Raw genomic sequence first — 18,423 nt, 5'->3', positions numbered from 1 at the left:
CTGTCCTCACACTTGTCTTGCTGTACATCTGTCCTTGCACTTTTCTGGCTGTACGTCTGTCCATACATTTGTCTGGCTGTACATCTGCCCTCACACTTGTCACCTATTTGTCTTTCCTCTCCAGCGCCGCGAGGCAGGCAGGAGGACATATGTCAACATGATGTCAGGGGAGAACAAGGTGAGCTGGCCTGTGAAGGACCTGATCCCCAACGGAGAGTACTACTTCCGTGTCCAAGCTGTGAACAAGATCGGAGGAGGAGAATACATCGAGCTGCGCAACCCAGTCATCGCACAGGACCAGAAACGTAAGGATGCTAGCATGTAGACCGAAAGTGTTGTCAATGTGACCGAGCTCAGTATGAAGTACTGAAGATGCTATGTGTTTCCAGACGTTCCTGACCCACCAGTGGACGTAGAGACTCACAACGCCACATCCAAGACTATCACACTGACCTGGAAACCCCCCATGTACGACGGTGGGGCCAAGATCATGGGCTACGTCCTGGAGAAGCTCCAGAAGGGCCTGGACAAGTGGGAGAGGTGCAACGACTTCCTGGTTCCTGTGCTCTCCTACACCGTGAGGGGCCTGACTGAAGGGAGGAACTACCAGTTCAGGGTCAAGGCTGAGAACGCTGCTGGGGTCAGCGAACCCTCTCGCAGCTCATTGTTTGTCAAGGCCTCCGACGCTAGAGGTCAGTAGTCCTCCATACAGTATATTTTATCCTGTCTGCTGCATTACAACCTAGATTTTATAGTATTTATAATCCTGTCTGCTAGGTAACAACCTAGGTTGCATCGTATATATTATCCGATCTGCTTCGTAGCAACATAGTTTGTATAGTATATATTATCCCAATTGCTACCTTACAATCTAGGTTGCATCATATATATTATCCTATCTGCTACGTAGCAAAATATTTTCTATAGTATATATTACCCTATCCGCTAATCAAGAATATAAGGTTCAACATAAAAGTGTCCCTGAACCACAGCTTTGAAAACCCTGAGCACATTGGAATGATCCTTTATAAAAGAAAACCATCAGCAAATCAGCTCAATGTTCAATGCTTCATGAACGATAGTTTAAGAAACTTGGATCGGTTGAACACTCAAATCATTAGAGTTGAATCTACGAACTGGTTGGTCTTTGTTTCAGATCCTCCCAAGGTGTTCCTCAGCGGCAATGTGCAGTCGGGTCTGAACATCAAGAGAGGCTGTGAGATCTGTCTAGATGCCAACATTTCCGGATATCCATACCCTCAGATCACCTGGTACTGGAATGACCAGGTCATCAGACCAGAGGCCCTCAGGGTGAGGCCCGACAGACCCATCAAGAAGAAGGTTGTGAAGAGCCAAGTGGAGGAGAAGAAAGAGGAAGGAGAGAAGAAGGAAGAGAAGAAGGAAGGAGAGACCAAGGTGGAAGAGAAGAAAGAAGAGGAGAAGAAGGAAGAGGAACAGCCAGCAGAGGCAGAGCAAGAGGAGTCTGACTATCCCACCATCAACGAGCGTCTGAGCCTCGAAGACTCCAAGAGGGGGGAGTCCCGGATCGTTGTCAAGGACACCATCCGTGGAGACCATGGAGTCTACACCATCACGGTGAAGAACGACCAGGGAAAAGCTTCTGCTTCTTGTGATGTCAACGTGCTTGGTAAGATCTCTTCTGCTCTTAAAGTCTGCTAACATCCTGTTAGCATCGTGTTTAACCACTCTTTTCTGCTCTGCATCAGATACTCCTGGACCTGCGGTCAACTTCCGCTTCGAGGAGGTGAGGAAGAACTATGTAGTCTGCAAGTGGGACACACCCCGGGACGACGGTGGAAGCGAGATTCTCAATTACACCTTGGAGAAGAAAGACAACTCCAAGATTGAGATTGGCTGGAGCACAGTCACCGCCACCTTGCGCGGCTGTCGCTACCTGGTGCCCAAACTCATCGAGAAGAAGGAGTACATCTTCAGAGTGGTGGCCGAGAACAAGTTTGGTGCTGGTCCGGCCTGCGTGTCCAAACCCCTCATTGCCAAGGATCCCTTCGGTATTACACACATAGTTTAATACATAAAGGTGTTTTGCTGATATATAACTCATGATATAATGTCAAATAGTTTAATATATGGAGATGTTTTACTGATATAGATCATGATATAATGTCACATCGTTTAAAATATGGAGATGTTTTACTGATATTTAACTCACGTCATAATGGCAAGTAGTTGTACCAGGTGTTGAACTGACCACCTTGCCCCCTCACCTCCTAGATCCTCCAGAGATTCCAGATAAGCCAGACATCGATGACATCACTGCCCACAGCATGGTGGTGTTGTGGAGCGAGCCCGCGGACAACGGCAGCCCCATCCTGGGCTACTGGGTAGAGCGCCGTGAGATTAACAGCTCCAAATGGGCCCGCGTCAACAGGTGTGGCCCCACACACACACAGGACAACATGGAGGATGCATACAAGTGGTACAGGAGATCTAAACACATGTTTCCTTCCTCTGGGACAGGGACTTGGTTGCAGACACAGAGGTGACCGTGGAAGGCCTCATAGAGGGTCTGACCTACATCTTCAGAGTTGCAGCAGAAAACCAGGCTGGGCCTAGCAAGTTCAGCATCCCCTCTGACCCTAAGACTGCCCATGCCCCCATCCGTAAGTCCCAAAGCTGCTGGAAGTTGGTCTATAAATGCAGTAACTAAGGCTAAAATAATAAGTTGCATAAACCTTTCCAATCCTGAATCCAGTACTTAATCCACCAGCCTATTTCCAAAATTGCCATGTCCCATTGTTTGTGTGTGTGTGGTTTTCTGCAGTCCTTCCTGGTCCTCCTGTTGCCAGGGTGATGGAAACTACAGACCACTCTATCGATGTGGAGTGGGATGCTCCCCTGGACAACGGTGGAGGAGATATCCTGGGGTACCATGTTGACAAGGTCAGTCTCACCCGAGCTTCTCACAGGCCTCTGAGGAAATTTTTCTACTATAAAATAGCAGGCCTGTCGCACCAGTTACTCAAGTAACTCATGTGCGCATGTGCCAAGCAGCCTGCAGCTCACACACCCACACAGCACGTGCGAACGCAAACATACACCGCAAGCACCCACATACACACTGCATACACACACTGCACACACAAGCGCACGAACATACATGGAAACGCACACACACACACACGCACATGCATGCGCACACACGCATGCACACGCACACAACGCATGTCAAGACAAAGGCAGCAACACATACACAGAAGCGCACACACACGCACGCACACACACAAACAAACGCACACACCATACGTCAAGACAAAGGCAGCGACGCACTCGCCGGGCTAAGACGTTATGTTTTTAAACATAGCGGCTCCGCCATTGTCATACGCGCAGGTAAGAACACATACACCCACGCACACACCGCAGCAAAACACTCGCCCAGGTAAGACCTTATGTTTTTAAACATAACGGCTCCGCCATCAACAAACACTCCTAGGTAACATGTTCTGTCTATACACTGTAGAAATTGTGATAAAGAAGGGAAGAGACAATTTCTCACCTCAACAAGGCTAAGCAATGCTAAGCGGGTCGTTCATTTTGTCATATAAAAACCGTTAAATTCAAACATCGCACCGACCGGCATATAAACACATAAGTCACGGGATCTTAAAGAGACAGTGTCCCTATAACATAGAACGAAAACATGTCAATAACACAGTATGGTGAATTATGTCTTTAGAGTCCACCACAAGACAACACTTTGTTGCTCAAATGTAATATTATTCTCCTCCTTGAGCCTCCCGGAATGTCTTTGCACTTTGTTGCTCAAACTTAATATTACTCTCTTCCTTGAGCCTCCCCAAATGTCTTGCGATATTGATATCCCCCCTCCCCCTTGCAGACTGTTTTAGTTGTTTTATTTTTTGTGTGTATGCTATGTGTGCATGTAGGCTACTGCTGCCGGTCTTGGCCAGGACACTGAAAGAGATGTTTAATATCAATGAGGATTATTATTTTCAACTAACCAATAGTAGTTGCATTGCATTTTACAATGTCAATGCACTTTTCAGCCCTGAATAACAGTGAAAACTATTTAATAATTGATTTGCATGCATAGTATACTACATTTTCCATTGAACAATTATCCCTTTTACCATAAATTGACTAATTGTATAATGTAATCAAATGCTCACACACTAGCTGCTTTCAGACACACGTGTAAATCCTGATATTCTCCTGATGGGCATTAAGTGTGAACAACATTTCCTGACATTTGTACCCTGAAAATCCCCTGAATAATACTACCCCTGAGGTAGTATTTTCTCCGTAGGAAATGTCAATTACCTTATGTGAATGAGGAGTAGAAAGTCTGTATTTCTCACACCACTTCAGTGGGCGTGTTGATGACGTTTCTGCATGTCATTGTGTGGCCCCCTAAATGATAATCAGCCTCTTGCCTTTTGTTCACTGAATGGTTAAAAAATATTTAAATGTTGGCACTGCTTTTAAGATTCATTAGTGGTGAAGGAATGTTATACATTGTAAAATTATAGGCAAAATTGTATTATATTATGCGCTCAGAAATTTGTTACATTATCGACTGGGGTTTCCAAATTATTACTATAGTTTAATTAGAACTAGAGGTTGAGCGCACGCAACGCATGCGCGAAAACTTAGTAAATATAATATCTAGAACTATCTAGTATCTAATATTGTCCCTTTTGCTTCAGACAGTTAGAATGTGATTAGTGATGAGAACATACCAATCATCTAACTAAACAGATTCAAGGAAATGTGTAGTATAGGTTTGATAAGCTCTCCCTCTTGTCTCCGGGCCTGTAGGCCATGGTTGGAACCAAGGACTGGTCCAGGTCTACAGAGCGACCCTGGAAGACCCGGGCCTTCACGGTCTATGGGGTCCGAGAGGGAGCCAAGTACATGGTCAGAGTTATCGCCTGCAATGCTGCTGGAGAAGGAGCACCAGGCTTCACTGAGTCCGTGTTCGTCAGGAACCCTGCTGGTCAGTATCTCCAGTCACATCTTAGCAGCATGTCTGTCAGACTTTCTGTTAATTATTAGTGTTCGCTAATAATATGCTCTAATCTCCATCTGATGCATCCTTCTTATCCACAGAAAAGCCAGTCATCGAACTGGACCTGTCTGTGAAGAACGGTGTGGTCATCAGAGCAGGAGAGACACTTAACCTCCCAGCCACTGTCACAGGGAAACCTAAACCCTCCATCACCTGGGTGGTCAATGACAGCAAACCAGACAAGGAGCGTGTGGAGATCCTGGAGGATGGCGACCAGAGCATCGTCCACATCAAGAAGGTCCAGAGGAAGGACTGTGGGAAATACCTGATTTCTGCCTGCAACCCAAGTGGAACCAAGTCTGCCTGGGCCCGGGTGGATGTCATGGGTCCGTAGATGCATCCAATCTTCTACATATATTATTATTGTAATCACATCATAGCATAAGGATAACAACATTGGGATATTGAGTCCCTGGGATAAGGGGTGCGTATAGTCCATAGGATCAACCTATAGGATTTCTTTTGCAGATGTCCCTGGCCCAGTCACAGACCTGAAGCCTGTGGTCGTCACTCGCAAGATGATCTTCCTGAACTGGGACGACCCAGACGACAACGGTGGAAGTGACATCACTGGCTTCATCGTGGAGCGGAGGGATGCTAAGATGCACACGTGGAGGCAGCCCGTGGAGACGGGATCCTCCAAGTGCGAGTGTGTAGGTATCATGGAGGGCCAGGACTACATGTTCCGGGTCATCGCCAAAAACAAGTATGGCATGGGACCCCCCCTGGAACTGGGACCCATCAAGGCTGTGGACCCACAAGGTGAGGAGGACGTTTCTTTAGAGATGCTCCTATAGTTTGCCTGTGTTAAAAGGCTGGTACATTTAGTTAGTTTTGCTTCATGGTAAAGTAATATTGTGCCTAAACATTAAATAATAAAAAACGTAAATAATACATGCTTTTACCACAGCTTTGCACGATCATCTTTTAAACCCTTTTGGTTGTTTACTCTATGTGATGCAGGACCCCCCAGCTACCCTGAAAAGTTCCACTACACAGAGAGGACCAAGAACTCCATCACCCTGTCCTGGAAACCACCTCGTAATGATGGCGGCAGCCCCATCATCGGCTACTTTGTAGAGAAGAAGAAACATGACCAGCAGGCCTTTGAGCCCTGCAACAAAGACATCTGCCCCAACCAGACCATGACCGTGGAGGGTCTGGAGGAGTCCTGGATGTACGAGTTTAGGATTAAATGTGCCAACCTGATTGGAGAGAGCGAGCCCTCCATTCCTTTGACGGTTGTGATTCAGGATGATGAAGGTGAGCCTCAAGTATCTCATGGTTCTGATAGTTCCTTCATCTTGAGGAGGCTTGTAACTGGATAATGTATCCCGGTTCTGATAGTTCCTTCATCTTGAGGAGGCTTGTAACTGGAGTACATCCTGGTTCTGATAGTTCCTTCATCTTGAGGAGGCTTGTAATTGGAGTGTATATCCTGGTTCTGATTGGTTCTGACACAACTCCTTTTTTTTTTTTTCGTGTACCCGGTTAACCGTTTTTTAAAATTAATTAATGAATTTTTATTTACTTTTTTTAAGTGGACCGCAGTCGCACTATAGGGGGATTATTTGTTTATCAGGTGACCTTGGGTGTTTTGAAAGGCGCCTCTAAATTAAATGTATTATTATTATTATTATTATCAACACGAAGGATGCGCGAGCAGAATGATCGCAAAAATAACATTTGTTTGACCGGTTGCCATGGTTATCTCCGTGTGGTTAATTTGCAGTTACGGTGTTAATTAGGATGTTGTCAGCTTACTGTTACATTTAACTGTAATCAGAAAAAGCGGTTAAATGCTATAGACCCTATAGTATCTTTGGTATAAAGGCTGGGACGAATTTCGAATTATAAAAATATGTAAACTTTATGTTCAAAGTATGGACCGTCCCGATTCCCATTGAAACAATGGCGCGGTGATATGTATATATATTTTTTACGGTTTTCGTTTACTGATTTTTCCTAAACGGTTTTGATTTACTAACCGGTTACACGTGTACTCGTGCACACCTCTAGTTCTGATGGTTCCTTCATTTTGAGGAGGCTTGTCACTGGAGTATATATCCTGGTTCTGATAGTTCCTTCATCTTGAGGAGGCTTGTAACTGGAGTATATATCCTGGTTCTAATAGCTACTTCATCTGGAGGAGTATGTAAGTAACGTTGCTGAAAGCTATGGGCCGCGTAGCTCAAGCACTCTGTCAGAAGCAGACAGATCAAGATCCAGGGTGTTCAATCCTTATATATTTATGTATACTTACTATTAATACAGCGTATCGTTCTTGATGATATCCAATGATATGAGGACAGAATACATTTAAATGTGGTGTTCTCCTCCCAGTTTCTCCTGAGATCCACATGCTGAAGGTCTTCAAGGGAGACTCCATCACGGTGAGGAAGGGCGACCTCATCGAGATCCCGGCCGACGTGATCGGTCTTCCCATCCCCAAGGTGGAGTGGTTCAAGGACGACGTTCTGATAGCGGAGGCTTCAGAGAGCCTGCTGATGGAGACAGTGGAGACCGGCAGGATGAACTGTAAAACCTGCGTCTCCATGCCTTCGGCCAACCGCCGGGACAAGGGCAGCTACACCGTCACTGCCTCCAACAACATGGGCACCTGCAGACACACCGTCTTCGTCATGGTGCTGGGTGAGAAGACATGACCCATGGACGATCCTGATTGAGGGTCACATGTAGAATCTTATTATTGAACAATATGTTCAAAACGATGAATCCTAATGTGTCCTGATTGAGGGTTACATATTTAACCACATTATTGAACAACATCAATTCCATGGCTTTGCAGACCGCCCACTGCCCCCCAGGAATGTGATGGTGTCCAACATCAAGGGAGAGTCTTGCTCCCTGCAGTGGGACAAACCGCTCGACAACGGTGGCAGCGAGCTCACCAACTACATTGTGGAGAGGAAGGAGGTGTTGAGCGAGGAGCCAGAAGTGGAGGAGGGCGAGGAGCCGCCTGCTGCACCCCAGTGGACCGAAGTCACCAACAGCATCATTGAGAGGAGATTTGGGGTCAGTTCTGAACCCTCCTTTGGTCACCTGACAGTTTTACCTCCGCATTCAGAAAGAAAAGTAGCAGGAACCGATGAGATGATGTGTGCTGCTGATCTCCAGATGTAGAATATATTAGATCATGTGTTGATATGCATTTTAGAGCAGAACTTCTGGTGGGTGATGGCACAGATTCTGGGCAGAAAACCAGAAATTGAAAGGACCGTTATGCATAGTTTCTGGTTTAGTAAGAGATATTTTACCAGTAGCAAAATGTACCTGCGCGGTTGGACTTTTTCAGAAGGGGAATAGATTAAATAATGTTGATAATGGGATGATCTCTAGGTGTGGAACCTGGAGACCAATAAAACCTACCTGTTCCGGGTCCGAGCTGAGAACCGCTACGGTAGGTCCGACCCCTGTGCCACAGAAGAAGTTCTCATCACGGATCCATTCGGCCTTCCTGGGCCACCAGAGAAGCCAACCATCGCTGAGTACTCCAAGACCTCCATGACCTTAACCTGGGAGCCCCCCAGGGAAAATGGCGGCTCTCTGGTCACAGGCTACTGGCTGGAGAAGAGGGAGAAAGGCTCCTCCTACTGGGCCAAGGTCAACAAGGTTCCCGTCACAAAGCGTGGCCTTAAGGGCTGGGAATACCAGGTGAGCTGAGGGCAGAGCTGTGTCTCTAGATCACATACAGCACAACATGGCTTCCCCTGAGGTTGAGTCTGAGTTGGAGTCCTTTCGCTCAACCTGTGTGTCCTGGTTCCAGGTTACCCGTCTGAATGAGGGGACGGAGTACGAGTTCCGAGTAGCAGCGTCCAACTCTGCAGGAACGGGACCTTTCAGTGGCGCTTCAGACTCTGCCTTTGCTGTCGACCCTCTCAGTAAGTGAACACTGCTGGTTACTGCTGCAGCTGAACCATGATCACCACCTGTCCACATGTTCCCCAAGCATGCGCTTGAATTGAGTTAATATGTCGAGGCATTCAGTGATAAACTAATAGGTTGCATTTCCCCCAACCAGCTCCCCCCGGCATGCCGGCTGCCCCGACGATTGCGGACAAGACCAAGTACAGCGTCACCTTGGCTTGGAGCGCCCCAGAGTGGGACGGTGGAAGTCCTATCAAAGGCTACATCATCGAGATACAAGATGAAGGCTCCTCAGAGTGGGCGAGGATCAACGACGCAGATTCTCTGCACCCCACTCCCGAGTTCACCGTCCCCAGCCTCAAAGAGCTCAAACTGTACCGCTTCAGGATCATCGCGGTCAATGACATTGGGGAGTCCGACCCCAGTCCCCGCACAGCAGAGGTTCTGGTAGAGGAGGTTCAGGGTACGTTATAGTACATATAGGATAACTCTACAATATACATTATTTATCATATAGAACTACTAAAATAATTCACAGTATGTTGTGTCCTGAGGTTCCTCTGAAATCTCCTCTGCCCTTTGACCTCCACAGTTGAACCCAAGCTGTTGCTGGACATGCTGGCAGACGACCTGCTCATCATCAGGGCTGGTGACCCAATCAGGATCCCGGTCATTGTCAAGGGCCGCCCCGTTCCCAAGATTACCTGGGACTTTGATGGCAAAGCCAAGTCCCACAAGAAGAACAAAGTGCACACATTGCCAGTAGACTCTGAGGTCTGTCATCTCAACCATTTTTTATTAATGTTCTAAGCTCTTCATTAATTAAGCAGCCTACACTGGGGGATTTTCTGAGAGAGTAATATAGTGGAAATATTATCATCAGTGGACATCACTGCATTTTACAAAAACTATTTACAAATGTATAAAATAAACATGAAACCATCATTCAAACTAGGTGGAAATAAAGAGAAAAGTGGTAAAGTGTTGAGACTGTGTTGTTTGGGCATGTTGGCAGATTGAATCTACAGACATGACCTCTACCGTGACCATCCCTGTCAGCCTGAGGAGTCATTCAGGACGCTTCACCATCACCGGCAAGAACAAGTCTGGACAGAAACACATCAACGTCAGAGTTAATGTCCTTGGTACGTCTCATTATGCTGCCTCCATACAGCCTTCATACAGCATCAATACAGCCTTCATACAGCCTCCATATAGCCTTCAAACAGCCTCCATATAGCCTCCATACAGCCTCCATACTGCGTCCATATAGCCTCCATATAGCCTCCATATAGCCTTCATACAGTCTTCATATAGCCTCCATACAGCCTCCATATAGCCTCCTATAGCGTCCATATAGCCTCCATATAGTCTTCATATAGCCTCCATACAGCCTCCATATAGCCTCCATACAGCGTCCATATAGCCTCCATATTACCTCCTTATAGCCTTCATATAGCCTACATACAGCATCCATATAGCCTCCATACAGCGTCCATATAGCCTCCATACAGTCTTCATATAGCCTCCATGAGTTCCTAAGTGGATGGGTTCCGAAATGGAAGAGTTCCTAACTGGATGAGTTCCCAACTGGATAAGTTCCTAACGATGAGTTCCTAACTGGATGAGTTACTGACTGGATGAGCTCCGAACTGGATGAGTTAATGACTGGATGTGTCTCCAGATGTTCCTGGGGCTCCAAAGGATCTGAGGGTGACTGACATTGCCAAGTCAACGATGAGGCTAATCTGGAAGCTTCCAGACAACGATGGAGGAGAGAGAATCAAGAGCTACTTCATAGAGAAGAGATGTGTCACCGACAAGGCCTGGACCACGGTATGACTCCTACCTCCCTCCTCCTTCCTTCTCTGTTCCTCTGACATTGGAAACATTGGGAGGAAGAATCATTTGCTCGGCTTGGATCCACTCCAATCGGGAGGGTGCCCATTGTTGGGATGGGATTTAAGTTGTGTACTAGTGATTGTTGTGTCTATAGTTGTGTACTTGATGTTGTTCTGTCTTAAGTTGTGTGGTCATGGTTGGGGTGTTTCTTAAGTTGTGTACTGTGTGCAGGTGAACGCCACGTGCGCAAGCCAGGCGTATGTGGTCCCAGGTCTTCTGGAGGGACAGGAGTACCTGTTTAGGGTCCGCGCTGAGAACCGCATCGGATTCAGCCCTTACACTGTAACCAGTGAGCCTTCAAGGGCCCGGGACCCCATCTGTAAGTTACTCCCCCCCCCCCACCCCCACAAACACACACACACCAGAGCTGTAGAGGAAGCTTCTATAACCCCTGGATACCCCTTCCCAGACCCTCCTGACCCCCCCACGAAGGTCAAGGTGAATCTGGTCACCAAGACCACGGTGACCCTGACCTGGGAGGCCCCTAAGAACAACGGCGGCTCTCGGGTCACACACTACCTCATTGAGCGTCTGAGCTGGGACACCAGTGGCAAGGAGAAGGAGACGTGGAAGCAGTGCAACAAGAGAGAAGTGGATGAGCTCACCTTCGTGGTGGAGGACCTGAAGGAGGTCAGTCCTAAACACAACCAAACACACCATCTAACACTCTGAACACATCCACATGGAACCAAGTACAGTCCCCCACACACCGCCAAGATGGGGGAGATCCCAAGGCTGGCAAGGGTTCAACCAATCATAGAAGGTTGCAGCACCCACACTTATTCATAGAGGGCGCCAATCCTTGGGTTTGATTTTTCTGTTTACAAACATCCTCATGACCTCACTAAAGTGTGTGTGTGTGTGTGTGTGTGTGTGTGTGTGTGTGTGTGTGTGTGTGTGTGTGTGTGTGTGTGTGTGTGTCCGCAGGGAATAGAATACGAGTTCAGGGCGAAGGCTGTGAATGCAGCCGGCCCCAGCAGACCCTCGGCAACGGCCGGACCCCTGGTGATCAAGGATCAGACATGTAAGACCTCCACACCCATCCCACACCACGCCCCCAGCAGTTAACACATCCTTGTAAATTCCTTGGGAGGGGGTTGTGATCACGCCATCTGTCACTCTCTCCAGGCGCACCCACCATCGAAATGCGTGAGGCGGTGGAGGGAGAGGAGGGCTGTGATGTCAGTCTGCTGGCTAAGATCAGCGGCTGCCCCTTCCCCACCCTCACCTGGCTGAAGGCCAGCCTGGCCAAACCTGAGGACAAGACAGGGGTGCAGTACGACCAGCACACCAACAAGCTGGTCACCCAGGAGAAGTGTACCCTGCTCATCCAGCAGTCCAAGAGGGAGGACTCTGCCCTCTACACCCTGACCGCCAGCAACAGCCTGGGCAAGGCATCCAAGGACATCACCCTGACTGTCCTCGGTGAGAATAATCAGCTCATAATAAGCAGAATGATGTCTCCTTTAACACTCTTAATCAGTGGATCCCCAACTTGTTTTGTCTGACCCAACCCCCGACTTAAAAACAAGTAAGGCCTAACCATTGAGTGTTATAGTGCCTTATATTGTGTATGAAATGCCACACATCGTAGCATTATACTTATACGTTGGGAATCCGGGAAGCTTAACCCTCACTCGGACGCGGATATGAAATAAACCGTTCTCAGAGAGAGGTTCACCAAATTACCATGTTTAAAGTCTTACAAAACAGTTGTGGGTTTAGTGGCTCTTTAAGTTTCAATATGTAAACGATACAAAACCACTTAAATTATCTCATGCTGTCATGTATATCATGTATATTAGAACATAGAATAAAGGGTCCATCAATTGGTTAGATGTTGAAATTTAAACATTTGGCTTGATAATGTTGAGGTTTTATCTCAAAGATTACCGTTTCTTTCTCTTTGGCCACCCTGTTCATAAAATGTATAATGCTACAAATGCAAGCAGTTTCATAAGTGGTTTTAATAGCCAATGTGTTACCTGATTCGGCAATAGATGGTGAATTAACAGACTTATTTATATATTAATTTGCATTCAAATCTTCGAGAATGCCATTTTAATGAAACAAAATGTGAATTGTTAATGTTAATAGGTCATACAATGTCCTATTTACATTAACCTAACTAAATAACTGTGAATAATGCGGGTTAATTATGAATAATGTCAATAAGGTTTTTATCCACCATATTGATTGTTAATAAAGTGACCTCATGTAAACATAACCCCTCCCTCTCTTCAGGTCGCCCCGGCCCCCCGGTGGGACCCATCAAACTGACGGAGGTGTTTGCTGAGCGCATCGGTCTGGCATGGAACCCTCCCAAAGACAACGGAGGATCCAAAATCACCAACTACGTGGTGGAGAAGCGCGAGGACAACAGAAAGTCCTGGGTGCACGTGTCCAACGACCCCAAGGATTGTGCTTATGTGGTGACCCGACTCACGGAGAACCACGAGTATGAGTTCCGGGTCATGGCTCAGAACAAGTTTGGAGTGGGACCACCCATAAGCAGTGAACCAGAGAAGGCCAGGAACCTCTTCAGTAAGTTCAGACTACATGGACATTCATGTTTCCTTTTCTGTTCTTATCTATATCAAGTGGTATATATTTCATGTGTAGAAAAAAGCTAAAGCAATCTAATGAATCTATTTAATGAGCTAATCTCAAAATGAATGTGATTGTAAAATATTTGACAGTCAGCCTTTCAGGTGTACCAGTGATGTCTGTTAGCCTCTTAGGTGTACCAGTGATGTCTGTCAGCCTCTTAGGTGTACCGGTGATGTCAGTCAGCCTCCAAGGTGTACCAGTGGTTTCAGTCCGCCTCTAAGGTGTACCAGTGGTGTCAGTCCGCCTCTATGGTGTACCACTTGTGTCAGTCAGCCTCTAAGGTGTACCAATGGCGTGAGTCCGCCTCTAAGGTGTACCAATGGTGTCAGTCCGCCTCTAAGGTGTAAAAAAGGTGTCAGTTAGCCTCTAAAGTGTACCAGTGTTGCCAGTCAGCCTCTCAGGTGAACTACTGTGGAGCAGAGATAAAGAAGCCTAGGGTTGCCCTTTGCCTTGCAGCGGTTCCTGGTCAGTGTGAGAAGCCCACGGTCACCGAGGTGTGTCTGGAGTCCATGACAGTGAACTGGGACGAGCCTGAGTACGACGGAGGCTCCTCAATTACCGGCTACTTCATTGAGAAGAAGGAGACCACCTCCAAGCGCTGGGCCAGGGTCAGCCGCGAGCCAATCAGAGCGCTGCCTCTGGGGAACAACTGGGACGTCACCGGGCTGATAGAGGGCTCCATGTACCAATTCAGGGTCATCGCCATAAACGCGGCTGGCTGCGGCCTCCCCAGTGTTCCCTCGGACCCTGTGCTCTGCAGGGACCCCATCAGTAAGACCCCCACACCCCTGCTCCATCACTTCACAACATCCATCTCTGAAACAAGCCTAACCTGTTCTGTGTGTGTGTGTGTGTGTGTGTGTGTGTGTGTGTGTGTGTGTGTGTGTGTGTGTGTGTGTGTGTGTGTGTGTGTGTGTGTGTGTGTGTGTGTGTGTGTGTGTGTGTGTGTGTAGCACCCCCTGGCCCCCCGTCCCCCAAAGTGACAGACTGGACCAAGTCCACCGTGGAGCTGGAATGGATTCCCCCTCAGACGGACGGAGGCTCCAAGGTGACCGGCTACTTCGTGGAGTACAAGGAGGTGGACAAGGCGGAGGAGGAGAAGAAGGCTCAGAGAATGGCCCTGATGCTGAGCGAGCCAGAAGAGGAGGAGAAGGAGGGAGAGCCTGAGGAGTGGGAGAAGGTCATTGCTAGTTACCACACAGTAGATCCATATCTCTTTCAAACATCCCTGGGTGCTTATTGAAATAGTTTGGACTGTATCGATTTTGCACTATTACTAAATATGTAGTGATTCATCCTCCTACTGCAGGCTAAAGATAAGGAAATCAGAGGAACCAAGTTTGTGGTTCCCGACCTAAAGGAGGGCAGTCAGTACCGCTTCAGGGTGAGAGCCGTCAACGCTGCTGGGGTTGGAGAGCCAGGACATGTCTCAGAGCTAATTGAGCTCAAAGACAGAACCAGTAAGGACTTCCACATACCTCATGATGTAGCCTGGCGGAAATAATACTTCATATAATAGTCCTTCATAGGTGATGATAATATGTCCTACCCTCCTGTCCTCTCCTCTAGTTGCTCCTGAGATGGACCTGGATGCATCTGTTAAGGAGAAGATCGTAGTACATGCTGGTGCCACCATCCGTATCATTGCCTACGTCTCTGGTAAACCAGCTCCACTTATCAGCTGGTGTCGCGATGATGCAGACGTTCCCAAGGAGGCGGTTGTGGAGACCACTGGCATCTCTAACTCTCTGGTCATCAAGAACTGCAGGCGCCAACACCAAGGAATCTACACCCTTTCCGCCAAGAACGAGGGTGGCGAGAGGAGAAAGGCTGTGGTCGTAGAAGTTCTTGGTGAGTTTTGAGGAGACATGATGAGGTCTAGTCAGATTATTCACAGAATCCCTAAACATCTTCTAGAAATAGGGCAAACCTGTTGATGTGATGGTAACTGTTGTTGGTCTTTGTGTCTAGATGTGCCTGGCCCAGTGGGTCTTCCCTTCGCTGGAGAGAATCTGACCAACGACTCGTGTAAACTGACGTGGTCTTCTCCTGAGGACAACGGTGGCTCGGCCATCACTAACTATATCATAGAGAAGAGAGAGTCTGATCGCATGGGCTGGACCTCGGTGTCCTACACGGTGACCAGGAACAACGCGGTTGTCCAGGGTCTCATTGACGGGAAGGGATACTTCTTCAGGATCGCAGCAGAGAACATCATTGGCATGGGACCCTTCATCGAGACCGACAAGATGGTTCTCATCAAGGACCCCATCTGTAAGGAACATGTGGATGTTTGGATGTTGGATGTATCGTATACAGTACCTTATAAAGAATGTCGTTTTTAATTGTGACATTGCATTAGATCCTGTGATAAAGTAAAGAACCAGTTTGTACTAATATCCATGGACGCCAGTGTTGTCGAATGTAGTGTTGGTACTGCTTCTAAGGGTTTCTGTCTGACAGCTGTTCCTGAGCGTCCAGAAGAGCTGGAAGTCACCGCCATCACCAAGGAATCCATTTCTGTTTCCTGGGGACCACCCAAGTACGATGGTGGTGCTGAGATCACCCAGTATATCTTGGAGTCTCGTCTGATCGGAAAAGACAACTTCACGCCTATCGGTGGAGAAGAGAAGCTGATGGACAAGAAGTTTACCCATGCTGGCCTGAAGGAGGGTTCCAGCTACGAGTTCAGAGTTTCTGCCGTCAACCAGGTCGGCAAGGGCAAAGCCTCCTTCTGCACCAAACCCATCCAGGTCAAGGAGGAGCTTGGTGAGCACTGCACTGCATCGTCGATCTCGGTTGCACACTGTATCTAGCGTGTGACTATGAACTGTGGACAGGGCCCTCTGCTTCTAGAATAGATCTAGTCAGTGACGTCTGCTGTTATGAAGGGCCCTGACCGTTTCTCTTCTCTGTTTCTCAGAACCTCCCGCCCTGGACCTGGACTTCAGAGACAAGATGATGGTGAAGGTAGGAGACATGTGCAACCTGCAGGGTCGCTACAGTGGCAAGCCAGCGCCCACCATCACCTGGAGCAAGAACGACGAGGAGCTGAAGGCTGATGAGGAGATCAGCTCCCACAGCACTAGCAGACACCTCAACCTCACCATCTCCAAGGCCAAGAGGGAGCACAGTGGCTGCTACACGGTCACTCTGGAGAATGCAGTGGGAACACGCAAGGGACTGTGCTCCATAACCGTGGTCGGTGAGTACTGCTGCAGTCTGCCTCGCATTAATCTCCCTGGTTGGTTAGTTCTGTAGTCTGCCTCACATTAGTCTCCCTGGTTGTATAGTTTTGTAGTCTGCCTAGCAGTAGTCTCCCTGGTTGGTTAGTTCTGTAGTCTGCCTAGCCATAGTCTCCCTGGTTGGTTAGTTCAGAGGTCTGCATTACTTAGTCTCCCTGGTTGGTTAGTTCTGTAGTCTGCCTAGCCTTAGTCTCCCTGGTTGGTTAGTTCAGTACTCTGCATAGCCTAAGTCTCCCTGGTTGGTTAGTTCTGTAATCGGCTTCACAATAGTCACCCACCAGACCCCAGTTCAATCTCCTTTGAGTCGCTGCTGGTTCTTGGCTGGTTGACTAGAGCCTTTAGACAGGGTGTGGTTAGTGTTTCTAAGGTGATCTTTTCTTTTCCAGACCGACCACAGCCTCCAGAGGGTCCTGTAGTATTCGACGAGGTCTACAGGAACTACATGGTGATCTCCTGGAGCCCTCCCCTGGACGACGGTGGCTGCGCCATCTCTAACTACATCGTGGAGAAAAGAGACACCAACAGAGAGCTGTGGATGCCCGTCACCGCCTCCTGCACCCGGACCAGCTGCAAGGTCAGCTCTGCTTGATGCTCCAGTCAAACCAAGACTAACCTGCTAACAGTGTCTGCAGGGTCGCTCAGGTTCCCATGCTGGTAGAATATAGGGGGTCATCATCGGATCATGCGTACAAATGTATAGACATCCAAGAGCTAAGGAAGCTATAATAATGTATATTGATGATGTAATCTAGGAGCTAATGCAGTTATGATAAAATATAATGATGATGCCATCCAGGAGTTAATGCAGCTATAATAATGTATAATGAAGGTCACATTAAGGAGCTTTGCTAATGCAGCTGTAATTTTGTATTTGGACATCTAGGAGCTATGCCAATACGGCTATAATAATGTATTATGAAAGCCAGGACATATGCTAATGTTGATATAATTATGTCTTACAGCTAGAAGCTATGCTAATGGCTATACCAATGTAGCTATAATAATGTAGCAATACTAAAATAGCTATGCTAATGTAACTATGCAAATGTTTTCTGACATCAGGTTCCAAAGCTGATCGAGGGCAGAGACTACATTGTCAGGATCATGGCTCAAAACATCTACGGCATCAGCGAACCTCTACTGTCTACCGAGACCAAGGCTAAAGATGTCTTCAGTAAGCCATACCTCCTCTTTAATGATAATAATAATTATCATTGTTTGAATAATAATAACAAATATAGCTGCATGCAGCAATATGGGTGTCAAGCATAATGGGACTCGATAAGCTAAATCTGCCAGACGGACGTAATCGGCTAGGTGGCTACATGACGACTGTCTCGTAATCGGTAATAACGACAGCTGGTGGAATGAACTACAGAATTATGCGCATAAGCAGACGTAATCGGCTAGGCGGCTACATGATGACTGTATCGGCAAGGTGGCTACATTATGACCGTCTCGGTAATCTGTAATAATTGCGGCAGGTGGGATGAAGTACAGCATTATGCGAGTACGTGTAAATGTAGACAAAATTGAAAAATGACCCTACCTAGTGGTAGGGGCGCATGACGAACGTCACGGTAATCGGTAAACTAATTCTGCCGGAAGGACATAAATACATAGGGGTATTTGGAACAATATCCCTAACAGAGACGCAATGTTAACAAGCATCACTTCTTGAGGTGGTTTATGAAGCATATAATGCAGTTA

The 18,423-nt window shown here is 47.5% G+C and overlaps 1 protein-coding gene across 35 annotated transcripts in view; it reads left to right on the top strand.

Annotated features, from left to right (window-relative positions):
- The window catches only part of ttn.2 (titin, tandem duplicate 2), a 212,423-nt gene that overhangs the window by 122,434 nt on the left and 71,566 nt on the right, over positions 1 to 18,423 (top strand). For all 35 annotated transcript variants that reach the window (XM_060074563.1, XM_060074557.1, XM_060074583.1 and 32 more), the window contains 33 exons: positions 125 to 305; positions 390 to 692; positions 1,157 to 1,648; positions 1,728 to 2,030; positions 2,254 to 2,410; positions 2,500 to 2,642; positions 2,804 to 2,922; positions 4,819 to 4,996; positions 5,110 to 5,394; positions 5,537 to 5,830; positions 6,032 to 6,331; positions 7,412 to 7,720; positions 7,878 to 8,104; positions 8,429 to 8,743; positions 8,856 to 8,970; positions 9,111 to 9,419; positions 9,549 to 9,730; positions 9,972 to 10,101; positions 10,641 to 10,792; positions 11,030 to 11,177; positions 11,268 to 11,488; positions 11,786 to 11,882; positions 11,987 to 12,283; positions 13,103 to 13,402; positions 13,925 to 14,239; positions 14,422 to 14,648; positions 14,778 to 14,928; positions 15,038 to 15,319; positions 15,440 to 15,742; positions 15,932 to 16,237; positions 16,392 to 16,673; positions 17,100 to 17,287; positions 17,776 to 17,887. In XM_060074563.1, the coding sequence (XP_059930546.1) occupies positions 125 to 305; positions 390 to 692; positions 1,157 to 1,648; positions 1,728 to 2,030; positions 2,254 to 2,410; positions 2,500 to 2,642; positions 2,804 to 2,922; positions 4,819 to 4,996; positions 5,110 to 5,394; positions 5,537 to 5,830; positions 6,032 to 6,331; positions 7,412 to 7,720; positions 7,878 to 8,104; positions 8,429 to 8,743; positions 8,856 to 8,970; positions 9,111 to 9,419; positions 9,549 to 9,730; positions 9,972 to 10,101; positions 10,641 to 10,792; positions 11,030 to 11,177; positions 11,268 to 11,488; positions 11,786 to 11,882; positions 11,987 to 12,283; positions 13,103 to 13,402; positions 13,925 to 14,239; positions 14,422 to 14,648; positions 14,778 to 14,928; positions 15,038 to 15,319; positions 15,440 to 15,742; positions 15,932 to 16,237; positions 16,392 to 16,673; positions 17,100 to 17,287; positions 17,776 to 17,887 (7,723 nt within the window). The remainder of the gene's footprint in view (positions 1 to 124; positions 306 to 389; positions 693 to 1,156; positions 1,649 to 1,727; positions 2,031 to 2,253; positions 2,411 to 2,499; positions 2,643 to 2,803; positions 2,923 to 4,818; positions 4,997 to 5,109; positions 5,395 to 5,536; positions 5,831 to 6,031; positions 6,332 to 7,411; positions 7,721 to 7,877; positions 8,105 to 8,428; positions 8,744 to 8,855; positions 8,971 to 9,110; positions 9,420 to 9,548; positions 9,731 to 9,971; positions 10,102 to 10,640; positions 10,793 to 11,029; positions 11,178 to 11,267; positions 11,489 to 11,785; positions 11,883 to 11,986; positions 12,284 to 13,102; positions 13,403 to 13,924; positions 14,240 to 14,421; positions 14,649 to 14,777; positions 14,929 to 15,037; positions 15,320 to 15,439; positions 15,743 to 15,931; positions 16,238 to 16,391; positions 16,674 to 17,099; positions 17,288 to 17,775; positions 17,888 to 18,423) is intronic.

Source organism: Gadus macrocephalus, chromosome 16, assembly GCF_031168955.1.
Source record: "Gadus macrocephalus chromosome 16, ASM3116895v1".
NCBI lineage: Eukaryota > Metazoa > Chordata > Actinopteri > Gadiformes > Gadidae > Gadus > Gadus macrocephalus.
This window is presented reverse-complemented; position numbering and strand designations above follow the sequence as displayed.